At 39.3% G+C, this 14,831-nt stretch overlaps 1 protein-coding gene across 2 annotated transcripts in view; it reads left to right on the top strand.

Moving 5' to 3' along the window:
• The window catches only part of ARHGAP5 (Rho GTPase activating protein 5), a 42,081-nt gene extending 36,703 nt beyond the window's left edge, over window positions 1-5,378 (top strand). For both annotated transcript variants that reach the window (XM_082213427.1, XM_082213426.1), the window contains exons 6-7: window positions 336-441; window positions 1,291-5,378. In XM_082213427.1, coding sequence (XP_082069553.1) covers window positions 336-441; window positions 1,291-1,621 — 437 coding nt within the window. In that variant the 3' untranslated portion in view covers window positions 1,622-5,378. The remainder of the gene's footprint in view (window positions 1-335; window positions 442-1,290) is intronic.
• The last annotated feature ends 9,453 nt before the right edge of the window (window positions 5,379-14,831 follow it).

Here is a 14,831-nt window from a genome sequence, read left to right as displayed (position 1 = left end):
CTTAAACTGAAACCGTTCTTAAACCGAGGCGCGCTTCCCCTAATGAGGCCTCCCGCTGCTGGTGCCCTTCCACCATTTGGCTTCCATTCATAGACCAAGGTAAAGTTCACTAACCGGAACACTATTTCTGGTTTTGCAGAGTTCATATACCGAATAGTTTGTAAATAGGGCTGTTCTTAAACTGAGGTACCACTGTATGAGGAAGGAGGGTGAGAAGCTGACAGCACAGAATACTTGATCAACAGAGGGCCATTGTTTAACTTCACAGTTTTGTTAATACTGTTCACATTCAAAGCCTTTTTCAATATTTGTCAAAAAAATCCTTTCTTCTGCAGAAATCCTTGATAAAACAGAGAGGCTCTTTGAATTAAAAGAAATTGTGAAGAAATTCCATCCAGTGAACTACGATGTCTTCAGATATGTAATAACTCATCTGAACAGGTATTTGTTTTTCAAATTATCCATTTAAATGATTGGTAATAGAATTTAGGCTGCAATCCTATACACATATACCTTGTTGTGAATCCCATTGGCCTTAGCATACCTTACTTTTGAATATACATGCAGAGGATTTCACTGTTTGTTAATATTTAGAAGGAATAGTTAGTTATACCATTTTGCCCTGTTTAAACTGCTGTTCTGTGATATGTACAATGGTATTTATGCCAATGACACCCATGACCACGTGCAACATTGGTTTGAAAACTGATAACGCCACTAGAAAGCTTTGTCTGCAGTATTCCTTTAACACATTGTTAGTGTCTAGTGTTCTGTATGGATGTATGTGGATGCATCCTGCTTGGCAGGGGGTTGGACTCGATGGCCCTTGTGGTCTCTTCCAACTCTATGATTCTATGATTCTATATTGTAGTAAGTAAATGTTACTTCTACTTTTGAGCTATGGGTTTTGATGGGTAAACTTAACATGCATGATAAAAACATTCCCATGTTTTATTAACACCAACCCATTCTTTCTGGGTAGATGTTAATAGATCTCTGCGATCTAGCAATCCATGCAGATACAAAGCAGATCCATGGAGTTCTTGTATAAAACTGTATGTGGTAGTAATGTTCACTTGGGGAGAATGGGTGTGGGTAGACACAAGTCCAAGACTAATTCTCTTTCATCCTGCATTCTGGATGTAATGTTTAACCAGATCCTATATCTAAAAGTTGCTGTTGCTGGATGTTTTAAAGAAATTGTGTGGAGTATTTTTAAATGCACTTACTTTTATCTTAATTTTGATTTATGAACGATTAATGCTTTCAACATTTTTATTCTTGTTGTAGGGTTAGTCAACAAAGCAGAACCAATCTTATGACTGCAGATAACTTATCTATCTGTTTCTGGCCAACATTAATGAGACCTGATTTTGAAAACAGAGAGTTTCTATCAACCACCAAGATCCTTCAATCCGTAATAGAGACATTCATTCAACAGTGCCAGTTTTTCTTCTATAATGGAGACATTTTAGAAACCTCTGACAGTGTGGCACACCAGCCTCCACCTTCCAACCCAGTGCAGATGGTGGATCCCATCATACCACTACAGTTACCGCCACCTCTACAACCTCAGTTGATACAACCCCAGTTGCAAGCAGATCCTCTTGGGATTATTTAAATATAACAACTGATAGCAAAAAGAAGATGATTGTAGGCAGCTTGGCATTGGATAGAAAAGGAAAACTAGACATGCATGTTTCAAGATACAAAAGCAACGATAGTACTTATGACAACATCTGGATTCAAGCTCAGACCTTTCTGTTATAGTCATACTATACTCCTTGTTTCTTAAACACTGCAGGTCAAAATTATCTGATTAGCATGACTGGAGCGGTTTAATTTAAAAAAACAGAACCAGAAATAACTAAAGTGCAAAGCTGCTGTTGCATGAACATTTATTGCAATCACTATCATTCCTGTGACTGTTTGTCACAATATATTGTGAATAAAACTTTTCTATAGAAATGTAATGATTAAATAAATCATTTATGGAACATTCAATGCTTACAGCCTGCTTTAGGGCTGTTTTTGTTATTTAATGTCCTTTTTTCCTGGCAGTTTCATTCCCATTTAACCCTTTGCTGTGGACAGCTAAAATAGAGTTGTATCTTATTTGTAAATTTCAAACTACTTATGCTACAGTACAATTTGTTTCAGAAAGAACATAAGCTGTACTGTTATAAATACCACACTCTTGTACCTTCCATTTCTCTTCAAGAAACCTGTGGACATTTTTGTTTGAGGGGTTGATAAAATTATTTTTTCTTACAGCACAATACCAAGGACATGCTTATTGTAAAAGTGAGTTTAACCATTGTGCAAAAATGTTGCTATTACCTATTTTTCCCTTATTTTGTAATACTGTTAATTCTGTAAACAGCTGCATGTTTGAAAGATCATTGATGGTCTTGTAAACCTAATCTAATATATTTTAGAAATTTTAATTTTTTCCCATTGGGAATTCATCTAGTATATAGAAAATAGTTTGACATTTTCATATAAGGCTATATAACTTTTCATACATAAATGAAAATTTTGTTGTAGTGTAAACTTGCTAAACCAAACGATTTAGGACTTAAATTTAACATATACGCTATATATATTTTTCTGTGGCCCTTTAAAGGTATAAAAAAGCATTGCTAATATATAGCAATAAATACTTTGGGTACTGAAGCATCTTAATATGTACATAAAATGATACTTGTATTCATGTGGTTTTCTTTCTGTGATCTGTTGTACTAAAATTCAAAATTACTGTTTTTGCACCATTTTAAAATTATTTTTCTTTTACATTGGTACAAGTTTTGCTGTAAAAGAATGCTGCTTAATTTAAACATCCTTGGTTAATCTTTGGTGTTCAGTAAATGTGATAGAAGGCTAATTATCATGCAACAAATTATTGCAGATCCTAAAATTATTTTTTGAGTTTCTTTCTTGCTCAAAAAATCAACAACCCCTGGTTTCTTCAGCTGCTGAGATATCTTGAGTAGATGGGAAAATCTTGTAGACACTATTGTAATTTTCATTCAGTTTGCTATCTAATATAGCAAGTAGAACAATTTTGAATTTCAACCTTCTTAAGAATTGATCTGCATTTTCATTTTAAGAATTAAGTTTCTTAAGAGTTTTGCTCCATTTCTCAAAAATAAAAATTGCCTTTTTCAATTGTTATGTCCTAGGTATTGTACTTCCAATTATGACTTGGCTTATCATTCTAGCTAAGATTCCTTAAACAGGCTGCTGTTAAGTATTTGTATATTATAAATTATCTTGATATTTGTGTTATATTCTTGCAACTATCTTTTTTAAATAACAACCACAAAACCCCCTATTCAAATTCAAAGCACACAGGATATAAATACAAGAATAAAATTTCGTCCTATAAACGTAGTAGCATTAACTTGTTTTACATTACATCTGTTGTCTAAATAGCTTTTATTTATAGCTATCAGTTTAACATAGGCATGTTAAGAAAAAAAATTAAACTTCAAGAGTTTTATAAACTGTTTCTAGGTTGCTAAAGAATTTATTTTTCTACTATAGATGGTTTAAACAAAAGCATCAAACTGTACAGAAAAAGCTTATTTCTATTTCAAGTAGGCTTACATTTTTCATTCATATCCATTTAAAGAATTTGTCTAACAGAATGAGAGTTGAGATTCGTTTTTCCACTTAGAATTCCATTTTTTTGTAAGCTAGTGTATTTTAGTTCATCGTGTTGATAAACTTTTATTACCTATCAGATAGGTTTGCAGAACTTGTTTTCAAGTCGTTATAGACAACTATTTGAAACAACCTATTTTTGTTAGGAACTTCTGCTTATCCTATAACCAGTTAGATTGCTGTTCTTTAGTTGGCCTAGAATATGTTCCACCGTCATGGCTGTCACATCAAAGCAGCCTTTCACAACCTTGTGCCTGCCAGGATGTTTTGGGTTCCAGTTTCCATCAGCTCCATCCAGCACGATGAGGGATGGTGGGCGCTCACTGTAGTCCAAAATACCTGCAGGGCATTGGGGTGGAGAAGGCAGCCTTACAGCAATGCACAGGGCATACAACAATGCACAAGTATGTCTGTATCTGCATATCCCATAATCTGAAGGCAACTTTAGCACTCCCTGCTGCTATGTAAAACTCAATGGTGCCCCTAGGTTGCAAGCTTTGTTAACACTTCAGAAAATACTTGCATGTGTCACCTACTTGCTCCTTCTGTGATCTTTACGTTGAAATTAAAGCACTACGGATGCTACTCAGAAGGCTTTCAGCAACCCACTTTTCTTTTGCCAGTCGTTTTTTTTGCTTTAGCAGCTTTTCATGCACACATACCCGCTTAAAACATTTGGTTGTTAAGTGAAAACAGGAGGCAAATCAGACACACGTGGTCTTTGGAGGCCAAGTGCCCCTCATAATCTGTGAGAATCCTATGCATGTCATAGATGTTACAAACAGCTGTCCTACACAGAATGATTACTCATCCCGCAGTTTGGCTTGCTCATTTTGGCTAGTGAAACAATCCTTTATCGCTTACTCCCTGCCCCCATGTTTCAGGTCCTAGACAATTGGTTGATATTGTGAATTTGGTCAGTTACAGTAATGTGAACAGTGCTCAACAGTTGTCAGTTTGATTTCCTCATGCTTCATACTGACCTTTGTTATTTTCTGTGTGTTTCTGAAATAAACAGTTTAGGCTGCAGTCCTTAGCACAGTTGTGCTTGAGCAAATTCCATTGAGAATCAGTGACATGGATTATAGCCTTAGTCTATGATCCTGAGCTTAGTTACTAGGGAGTCAGGCCCATTGAAGTTGGTGGGACTTATTTCTAAATAGCTGTGCTTAGCATCATGCTCTTGTGTGTCTAATGCGTATTTGAACATTTTATGAGTATGTTTAGTCTCACACATAATACATTATAAGTGGTATTTTATATTAAATGATGTTTTACAGATTATTTTTACATTACACTCAACTTTAAGGATTTTAACATAGTGTAAATAGGTATACAACTTTAATGAAGAGCAACAATTTTTCTCATTGTATGTTTTCTGCATTACTTGAATACTGGTCGCTAGAAACTACCATTGACTTGTTTATTTTTGAGGTACTGGAGTTTAGTTTCTAATCTCTCTTTAAAATGGTAAAGAAATGAACTAATTGGAGAACTTTAAAAATTAGGCCTTAGCTTCCATTGTGATTTTTTTTTTTTTACAGTAACTGTGATGCTATATCAGCTGAATATATATATACTTTTAAAGTTCTTTATAATTCATGTAATCTTGTCACACCACCTACAGAATGCTACAGTGAATTAAATATCGGTGAAGCTTATCTGTATGCAGAATGCAATGAATAAAACATTAAGATGCCTACTGTGTATAATGTTTAGTTGCATATTCAACTTCTGAAGGGCAAACAATGGTGAAATTCTGCAATGGGTGTTTTTGAAATTTACTTTTAACAAATTGTAAAGCATTTCCAATACAGTTTTAGGCTACCTTATTTAAATGTAGTATGACAATTTGGGAGAAAGGAACATCTACTTTTTAATATAGATGAGCAAGATTTATATGTACATTGATGAAGAGGAGAACACAGTGGAGTGGATCCAGACTTGCCCTTCCACAAATAAAAGCATTTGAGATCTAGTGGATCTTCCTGCCGCTGGAGGAAAGGGGCTGCTTTTTGTGAAATCACTTCCCTATAGCAGCTATCAGCACCATCTCACATACTTTCTTGAGTGTTCCCCAACCCTCCATAGCAGGCTTTTGGCAGATGGAAGCCCCCTGCAGAACAGCCAGAAAATAGCATTTGACCCACAGAAACACCTGTTTCACTCTATGCAAGTCTGGATCCAACCCAATAGGTTACAGGCTAAATATGATTTATTTTTGGTTATATGCTACCCTGATAACTTGTTGAAAAAACATGACAGACATAAATCCTTTAAATTTGCCATTCTTGTTAACTAAGATAGGACTTCTATGCATGTGTTTCTTACACTTCTACTGAAACTTCACATTGCTGAAGATTTGTTTTCTGTTAAGGCTGCAATATGTGAGGCGCCCATCAAAAAGAAATTATTTCCACTCATTTAATTTTAATTCGTGAAATAACCATGATACAAAAATCAGCAGACTTTTGAAGATAATTTGACTTTTATAATTGAATTTTTTATACACAAAGCAAGTAGTGGCTTCATTGATAGATACGTAAACCAAAAATGTCATTTTTTAAATTTGTCGTCGGAGCTCATGGGCTTATAAGCTTTTGCATGTTTGGCCACTATTTATTTATTTTTCTCTGGCATTCTGTGTTAGCCTAACTCATGCAATTCCCCCCAAATTTTCATGGCAGAAACGCACTTGTCTTGGGCAGCTTTCCCTTCTCTGGACTTAGGAAACTGCAAATTGACATTGGCTGGAATAGGGAGGGCTGTCCCTTCAAATCTGACCTTCCCTCTTTGTCTTTTTGAGTAGGAAAATCAGTCTCAAGTTCCCTAGTTATTACTTTCGCTGGGTTATTACTTTGTGTTTGGTACCCTCACTCATATTATGTAATATCAAAAGTTCACTCATCTGAATGGACAGAAGGAATGAATTATTGCTTTGGTTGAACCCAGGGCACTCAGGTTTGCCTGCAACTTCCTGGTAGTTGCCAACAATGGGTGCAAACCCAAGCAACTGGAAAATGCATGTGGACTAAATTACCTCACGGTAGTTTTCTTGTTGATAGTTAAAAGCTATTTGTTGGAACCCTTTTCTGGTCTCATAAAAACATGAAAAAACCATTCTTCATAAAATTGTGAAAGCTCACTACAGCATGTACTGAAGAAATGTATGCCCTGAATTCCACTTCATCAAAAGTACTATCTATAATTTCCTCTCTGTTTAAGCACGGGGGGTGGGGGGACAATTACTGAGTTCGCCCCACCGTCCAACCTTACATTGGGTCATTTGGGTGAACATGACATGCTGTCGTAGGAGGGTGCACTCAACACATGCATCTGATGTGTACAGAACGCTTAATGTGTACAGTGGTACCTCTGGTTAAGAACTTAATTCGTTCTGGAGGTCCATTCTTAACCTGAGGTACCACTTTAGCTAATGGGGTCTGCCGCGCCGCCACCACACAATTTTTGTCCTCATCCTGAAGCAAAGTTCTTAACCAAGGTACTATTTCTGGGTTAGCAGAGTCTGTAACCTGAAGCGTTTGTAACCTGAGGTACCACTGTACAGATGTTCACAAAAATGTGTGAGCAGCCATTACTGAAAAAAAGATTGCTACTTTCCAATCTAAAAAACTCATAGACATTGGCTGAACTACTAAGATGTGATATAATTCTCAAACCCTTTTTCTTAATGAAAACGTGTCGATAGTGGCTAGAATGTCAGTGCACTCAGAATTTTGTTGATCTGCATCTTCACATACATTGAACTTACACGTAATGTTTTATACAAGACTGCTATTGTGGTTTAGAGTCTTGGACAGACAATGGAGACCAAGGTTCAAATCCTCCATGGGGATCACTAGTTGCACTCTGCCTCGATTACCTTACAGGTTTATTGTGAGAATAAGAAAGGGAACACGATCTATGCTGCTTTGAGTGTCTTCAGGGGAAATCCCACCCCATATGTTCACTCCCTCATGTCCCCTTAAGGTGCTTGGAATGCCATTTTAGCCTTACCAAGAGAAATCTTGATTCTTCCATGCTTCTACCTTTGTTTGCTTTCATGCTGCTGTTTTAAAATTGTGCTAGGTTTTTGTGTGTGTGAAATTTAATTGTAATTTTTGCTTTGCTTCCTTGTAAGATGCCCTGGGAATTGATTGAAAAGTGTGGTATAAATCTCAGTACTGTGGTACCTTGGTTCTCAAAATCTGTTCCAGAAGTCCGTTCTAAAGCCAAAGCGTTCCAAAACCAAGGTGCACTTTCCCATAGAAAGTAATGCAAAATGGATTAATCCGTTACAGACTTTTAAAAACAACCCCTAAAACAGCAATTTTAGCATGATTTGTACTATCTTAACAAGACCATTTCTGGCTTAGGGTTAATTTTAGGATTGGGTTAGTGTTAGGGTAAGGATTAGAATTAGGGTTAGGGTCCGTGTTGTTTTATGCTTTGTGATTTTGATTCATTTGCGGTTGGTTTGCTTTTTTCAGTTTGTTGCGTTGCTTCTTTTCATGAGTTGCAAGTTTGTTGCCTTTGTGGTTTTCTGGATAGTTTCAATTTTAATTTTGAATACTCAGCTGGGGAGCGCTAAGCCTCCGCTTCCCAGCTGAGAGATCCCAGCCAGCTCCTGCTTGCATGGGAGTAGGAGCTGGATGGGGCAGCTCATCTGGGAGAGGTGCAGGCTCCCTCACTCTGGGGCTGCACTCCTCTCAAGGGAGAAGTTTAAGGGAGCCTCTACCTCAGCACCAGAGCCCCTGCACCACCTGAAGGCAGCCAGGTGGAATAGCTGGTGGGGTGGTGAAGGTGGAGACAGGCTGGCAGCTGCATTTGAGAGCCCCTAAACTGCTGCTGAGGCGGCTGTTGAGCTGTCTCAAAATTGCCATGCTATGCTCCTTTAAACTTCTCTGTGGAGGTGAACGCAGCTATGCACCCCGCAGTGGAAAAGTGCAAGTAGGAGCAGGGGCACTCAAAACGGAAGTGTGCCCCTGGGAAAGGAAGTGTAACACTCAAACCGGATACGTTTGGATTCCGAAAAAAGTTTGCAAACCGGGACACCTAGTTCCGGGTTTGCGTCGTTGGAATTCCAAGTTGTTCGTGAACTAAGCTGTTTGAAAACCGTGGTACCACTGTATTGTGTAAATACCCACCCTGGGACCTTAGAGTAAAGTGCTGGGTGATAACAAACAAACAAACAAACAAACAAACAAACAAACAAACAGAAGAGCCTCGTGGTTGATTGGGCACCTATGTCCAGCTTTTCAGCCCTACTGCACCACAGTGGCCTTGGAAAAGTGGGCATAAGATGTTCCGACTCAAATTGCAGTTATAAATATGCACTGAATTGGTTTGAGCAATTTATTATTTGGAACTGTTTGGTCATTCCTGGACAAGAAATTGCAACTCAGCTGCTCCGAAGTACAGCTGGTCAGGACCCCTGAAGGTATTATGTGGATGAGGCTCTCTGATCTATAGTTTCGTAGGATACATTCTGTGGTGACAGATGTAATGTTGAAATTGGCTGGTGAAAATAATGAATAACCATGCAATTACATATTGCTCCTGATGGCTACCATATTAAGGAATTGGCATGTAAAAGCCACAGTCTGTTCCAGGAATATGTTGTGTAATTCTACTAATATTGATATAACTAATTGGCCAGGTTCTGGTCATATTTGCAGATTGTGTCCTCTTGAGTTTTTGCACAAGACTTCAAGGTGCTAGATGAGTGCTAGATGATTGTAAGATTTTTATAAAATGTGGCAACTTTGACAGTAACTGTCCCCTGACTGCTGATTTTTGCCTTTTCCTTCAAAAGGTGTGAATAGTGGTTACTATAGAAAGCATTATGGCTTCCCAATCTCTTGAGATGCCATGCCAAAACATTCTAATAATATATATAGCATAACAAAGTGGCTACTGTAAACAAGCAGTTATGAAAGTCTTCACTTGACTAGCAAGTATTATGAACTGTCTGGCTTTGGTAGGTCAATGCAAAACAACAAACACACAATTAAATTTCACTTGGGAAGAGGATGAATGCTTGTGCTCTTTGTGTTCCAACTTACAATCATTGATCTGCCAGCACCTCACCCTGATACAGTATATCAGCAAGCGCAGTGGAGCAATGCTGCCTTCAGGATTAACGTTGTCTTACAGGCCAAAATAAGACAACTTGGCGGGAGAAGGGTTCCTCAAATTAAAATATTATTGTAGGTCTGAGACTGAGTGTGTGTGGAAATGGAGCAGGATTTAGTCCGTTTCAGAAAAAGGGATATGGCTTCAGATTTTCACAAGGACTAATTTGAAATTGGTGATATGTGGAGAGCGTTTGTTTAAAGGAGCGAACGGCATGCAGTGAACTGTCGGGAAGCGGCAGCACGCTGCTGGTGAAGTACACACTGCTGATAGACTCCATATTTACAGCACATGGCTTGCAGGAAACAGGTTTAAATTGAGATGGCTATATCACAAAACACTAAGACAGGTAAGCACTAGCCTGTTTAAGTGAGGTCTAAAACTAACCAAGGTATTAAGTCTGGTGGAACAGATTGTAAGAGAAAGTAAACGTTCTGAGTGTGATGAGTCAACCAGATGAGGAAATCACCACAGAATATATATTGTTTTCTAAATAGTGACAGATGGTGTAGTGTAGTATAGCAGCTAATAGAGCTAAAATCTCACTACTGACAAGTCTGAGATTTTTTTTTTTTTTGCAAGCTTTGTTCTTTCACCCAGCCCTGTGCCATAGGGGGCTTAATACTTAGGTACAATACAGCGTGAGACTTAACAGTGCTCTGTTATTTTTAACTGGACCCTGCTTATCTTTCAGATTCGTTTAACCAGAGTGTCTTAAAACAGTTGTGACAAGTTTTTAATATTTTAGGTTTTTTGGTACTCCCCCCCCCCAAAAAAAAATATCACATTGCTCAAGTGAGGAAGATGAACCATGTGGAAAATCCTCTCACATTAGCCCAAATTTACTAGCCAGTTTGGTCCTGTGAGAACATCTGTGACTTCAAATACGATGGTCTTCTGAGTACATCCCACATTCCAGATGACCTGCTTACTGAGCATTCAGCCCAATTTGTCAGCAGGGTGATTAGGTGATGTTGCCTATTTAATCAGCATCCACTCTTAATTTCTTTGCAGGGCTATGTTGTGTCAAAGCCAGTGATATCTCACATTGCATTTTCCCATCACTTTCCTTCTTGCAAAAATCCCGATCTTTTGGGAGAAACGGGCTTGTTGCATGAGAGCTCCAAATCAGCTTCAATTGTGCAAACAGAATTTGACACTATGACTGAATCCCACACCAAAATAGAAGCTGTCTAGAAATGGCCCAAGCCATAGTAGACCTGTTTATGTATGGTGCTTCCATTCATCTGCAGTGTGTTGGTGTGGGTATTGGAAATGGCATCATGCCACTCCAATACTTTTCTCCCTGCCTCCTACCACAAAGAAATAATGAGCAGAATACCTACCAGTCTAGTTTTATTTCCACTATGAATTTGTCTTGTCCATGACAGGCATATATTCAATGGATGCAAACTCATGTCATTTCTTCCCAAATGTTCAGTTCTTGCATATGTTCTTTACAGTGACTATATATCCTGTTCAGGAAAGTTTCATTTCTGTAACATCAATAGAATTTCAAGGAAAGTGCTTGGTTTGCAATATTTCTAGCTTCCGTTTTAGTGTGGTAAGGAGCATAAAGGTTAGGTGGACCAAAAATATTGCTGGCATTTTATATTACATTGGATTTCTCTGAAACGGGAACATGAGCCAATTGTCCTCGTCACAAAACGGCCTTTAAAGAACAGCTGGTGCAGGATTGCGACAATTATACGCCGGTATTAAACGGTGGGTTCAAGGCAAACATTTACATTCTTCCACATTTCGTCCTGTCAAAAATGCATGAGAAATGACATATAGGCTTAATATGTCAAGACACACTGCAGTAACACATTAATGACTCCAGATGCTGGAGATGCTTGAATCAGAACTTCATTTGTTGGGCATTCTTTGGAGTTCATATATTCCTTATGTGATTCTACATATGTAGAGCTAAGACTGATATTAATGTAATGCAACACGGCCAAAAACCGCTGGTGGTGGTGCTGAATTCTTGAAAATGTTCCCATTTTTAAGCAAAAGCTTTCAGTACTGCATATGGGCAATGTATAGCAGACCATCAAAATAAATGTTATGGCTATGGTTAGGGTTACAGTTCTAGCTTCAGCACATTTGCTTTGTGTTCCAGTATTTCAAAACTATGATTTCCTCCATCTCCCCAAGACCTCACTTGCAGTTAGGGTTGAGAAGCTCACTGCGGTAAAATGCTATAAATTTTTCTGAAGCTGATGGTGAAAATTCTATCAGTGAACCTCCGCTAACTGCACAGTTAAGGACTAATTAATGCAGTCAAACAGAGGAGGTGAAATTGTTCCAGGTCTGGACTTCATCACACAGTAGGTTGTGGAACTGCGTGGCTGAAAAATAAATTCATAGAATTAGTGTTGCAGTGGGTGAAGACAATTTGCAGAGGAGTGGAAACATTGTCTGGCCCACTGGGGGTTCTCGGCAACTTTCAAGTACCACATGCCAGTGGTTGGTGGGTCCAGTGGTAGACTTTTGGCTCTCAAATTTTAGTGGCGCCCTGTGCAGTGCTAAAATTTGGCACCCTTGCCTTTTGCACTCTATTTTACAGCATTGTGGTGTTCCCTGCAACATGGCACCCCATGCAGCCGCAACACTTGCGCTACCTTAAAACACCACCTTTTGGAAATTCCCCCTGGGCGTCAATCCCCGTACATATGGCAGCCCTGCCTTATCTGAATTGAAGTTCACATTCCAGCCGGGCAAAAGCGCATAGGATATGAAGTATAGCCAGCGAGAGAAATGTGGCCTGGGCCAGATAGAGCTGGAGGACTGGATTCAGCCACCAAGCCTGAGGTTTTCCGCCCTGTTCCCGTCTAACCCTCTGAAATGCAGGCAGTCCAGAGAAGTGATGCCAAAGGAATTTTGGGCAGCAAAAATTTCCTAGAGCACGCACTGAGTTACCTCCTACATATGGGGTCTTTTAATGTATGGAATGGTGAGATCACAACTTAGTTTTTAATAGTGTGCTTATGATAGGGTCCCCCCCCCCCCACTTCTGGCTGAAGGATCGGGAATCTGTGATATATATTCTGCAGCATTTTGGACCCAAGGAGTATCTTAGTGATGCTGTTAAATTTATAAACTGCGATAAGATTTTAAATTTCAGCAAACTCTTAATGGAAGCTTTCGAGGCAAGCACCATTACTCTTTAGCCGTCCAATCCATCAATTAAGGTGTATTTGTTTAGTCTATAACCCCACTTTTCTCTGACAGAAAGGGAGAGTGTTAGCTCTTAAATAGCTCAGGTCAGGAATGCAAAAAATGCATTTACGCCACTTTCCTTTTACTGTTTAAATAGCCCAAGAATGGAGAATGTTTCAGCAAGTCACACCCCTGCCTAAAATGTCACATGGGAATTATTACCACTGATTCCTCCATCCTAGACTGGCTGTGGCTGCCTCCAAGTCAGCTAGCCCTAGATCCTTGGCAGAGGCTGTGGTATTTCAAAAATGTTACTGTGAACCGATTCTTGCTTGTTTCTCAGATTGAACAGCTCGGTCAAAATACACTGGTTTCTCAAGTGTGAATAACTAGTATTTCTGATATTGGACACTTGTCTGTTAAAATACTTGAGAGCAAAGGCCTGCCCATTTCTCAGCCATGCTTCTACATCAGCACCAGCAAACCTGATGACCTCCAGACTACATCTGCCCTCATCGCTGAGACTTGGCCATGTCAGCAGGGGTTGAGGGGAGTTGGGTAACAGCTGGGAGCAGCAGGTTGATAAAGGCTGTTCTAATTATATGGGGGGTTCTTCACCCCCCCCATAAAATATTTGAGGGGCCTGTGCTCCCTCCCCCAGTTGATGGGCATTGCCACACAAATGGTTGCAGTTGGTGGAGGGCAGCTGAAATGGGAGAGCTGGTCAAAGGGATACTTCCACTTGCCCCTCCCAGTAAGGAGAGTTTGGATTGCTCTGCCAGTGTCGTTCTGGGAATGGTCAGTGGCACAGAAATAATAAAGTCAGAAAATATTGTTTTTCCAGGGGGGCCAGGAGGAAAAAATCCCTCAAATTTTCTGAGCGAAGCAGCTTCTGAGAAATTTCAGCACAATTCTTCTGAGCATACTTTTAATTAATTTTTCTTAATATGCACATTCAATAACCATGCCCGATATATTTTGCTCATATTCTTAGCCCATTGGGTTTGTAACAGGCACTTTTACTGACTTCTTTTTGCATTTTGGAGCAAATTTGCTCTGTGTGTCTTGCCTTTATGATAAGCTCCAGTAAAAACACCTAGAGGTTATTTGTCTTCTTTTAACAAGTTTGAGGCACCAGCTGTGTGTTTCTCTACCACAATTGATATCAGGGTTGCAGCCAGATAGCTTCTTGGCCCGTGCGCATAGCTACGCATGCCACCTTGCTTTGCACATTAGAATGGAGTTTATGCCTGCCTCGTGATTTTTCGAGCACAAGCAGATGGTGAGTAACTGAGTCTAATGAGGGGATAAGTAGGATCATGATGGCAATGTCAAAGGGGAGATTACTGGACGTCTGCTTTACAGAGACTGAAAATGAAACAAATAAAAATCATTGCAGAAACATATTGTTTTGTTTGTCGGTGTTTCTGATTGACTTACCCATGTTTTTACAGCAGTCCAGGACTCTCTGAGTTATTTTTACCTATTGTCTACAACAAAAGGTTTGTTTCAAGCCTATAAAATTTTTTTGGGGGGGGGCGGAATGGGGGAACAAGATCCCACAGACACCATGGAAGTGCCCTGTAGGTGCATGTTCCCCATTGGCCATGTTGGCTGGAGCTGAGGGGGGCTGGAGCCCCAACAACATCTGCCTTGGAAGTTTACTTGTGGGCAGCCCCAGCACCAGGATTTGAAGGAGTCTTTAGCATGCCATACTCAATGGCTTCAGGGATTCTGTTGGGTTTTTCCCTTTTGGTTAAAGGAAAACTAGGTAGAAAAATGAAAATCCTGGATGCCAAGATTGGGGCAAGTACTCCTTGGTGAGAGAACCCCGGCAGAGATTTAGAATCGCTCGATGTGCAGCT

This window comes from Podarcis vaucheri, assembly GCF_965113315.1.
Source record: "Podarcis vaucheri genome assembly, chromosome: 1".
Taxonomy (NCBI): domain Eukaryota; kingdom Metazoa; phylum Chordata; class Lepidosauria; order Squamata; family Lacertidae; genus Podarcis; species Podarcis vaucheri.
The sequence above is the reverse complement of the archived record's forward strand: the minus strand, read 5'-3'. Positions and strand labels throughout refer to the sequence as shown.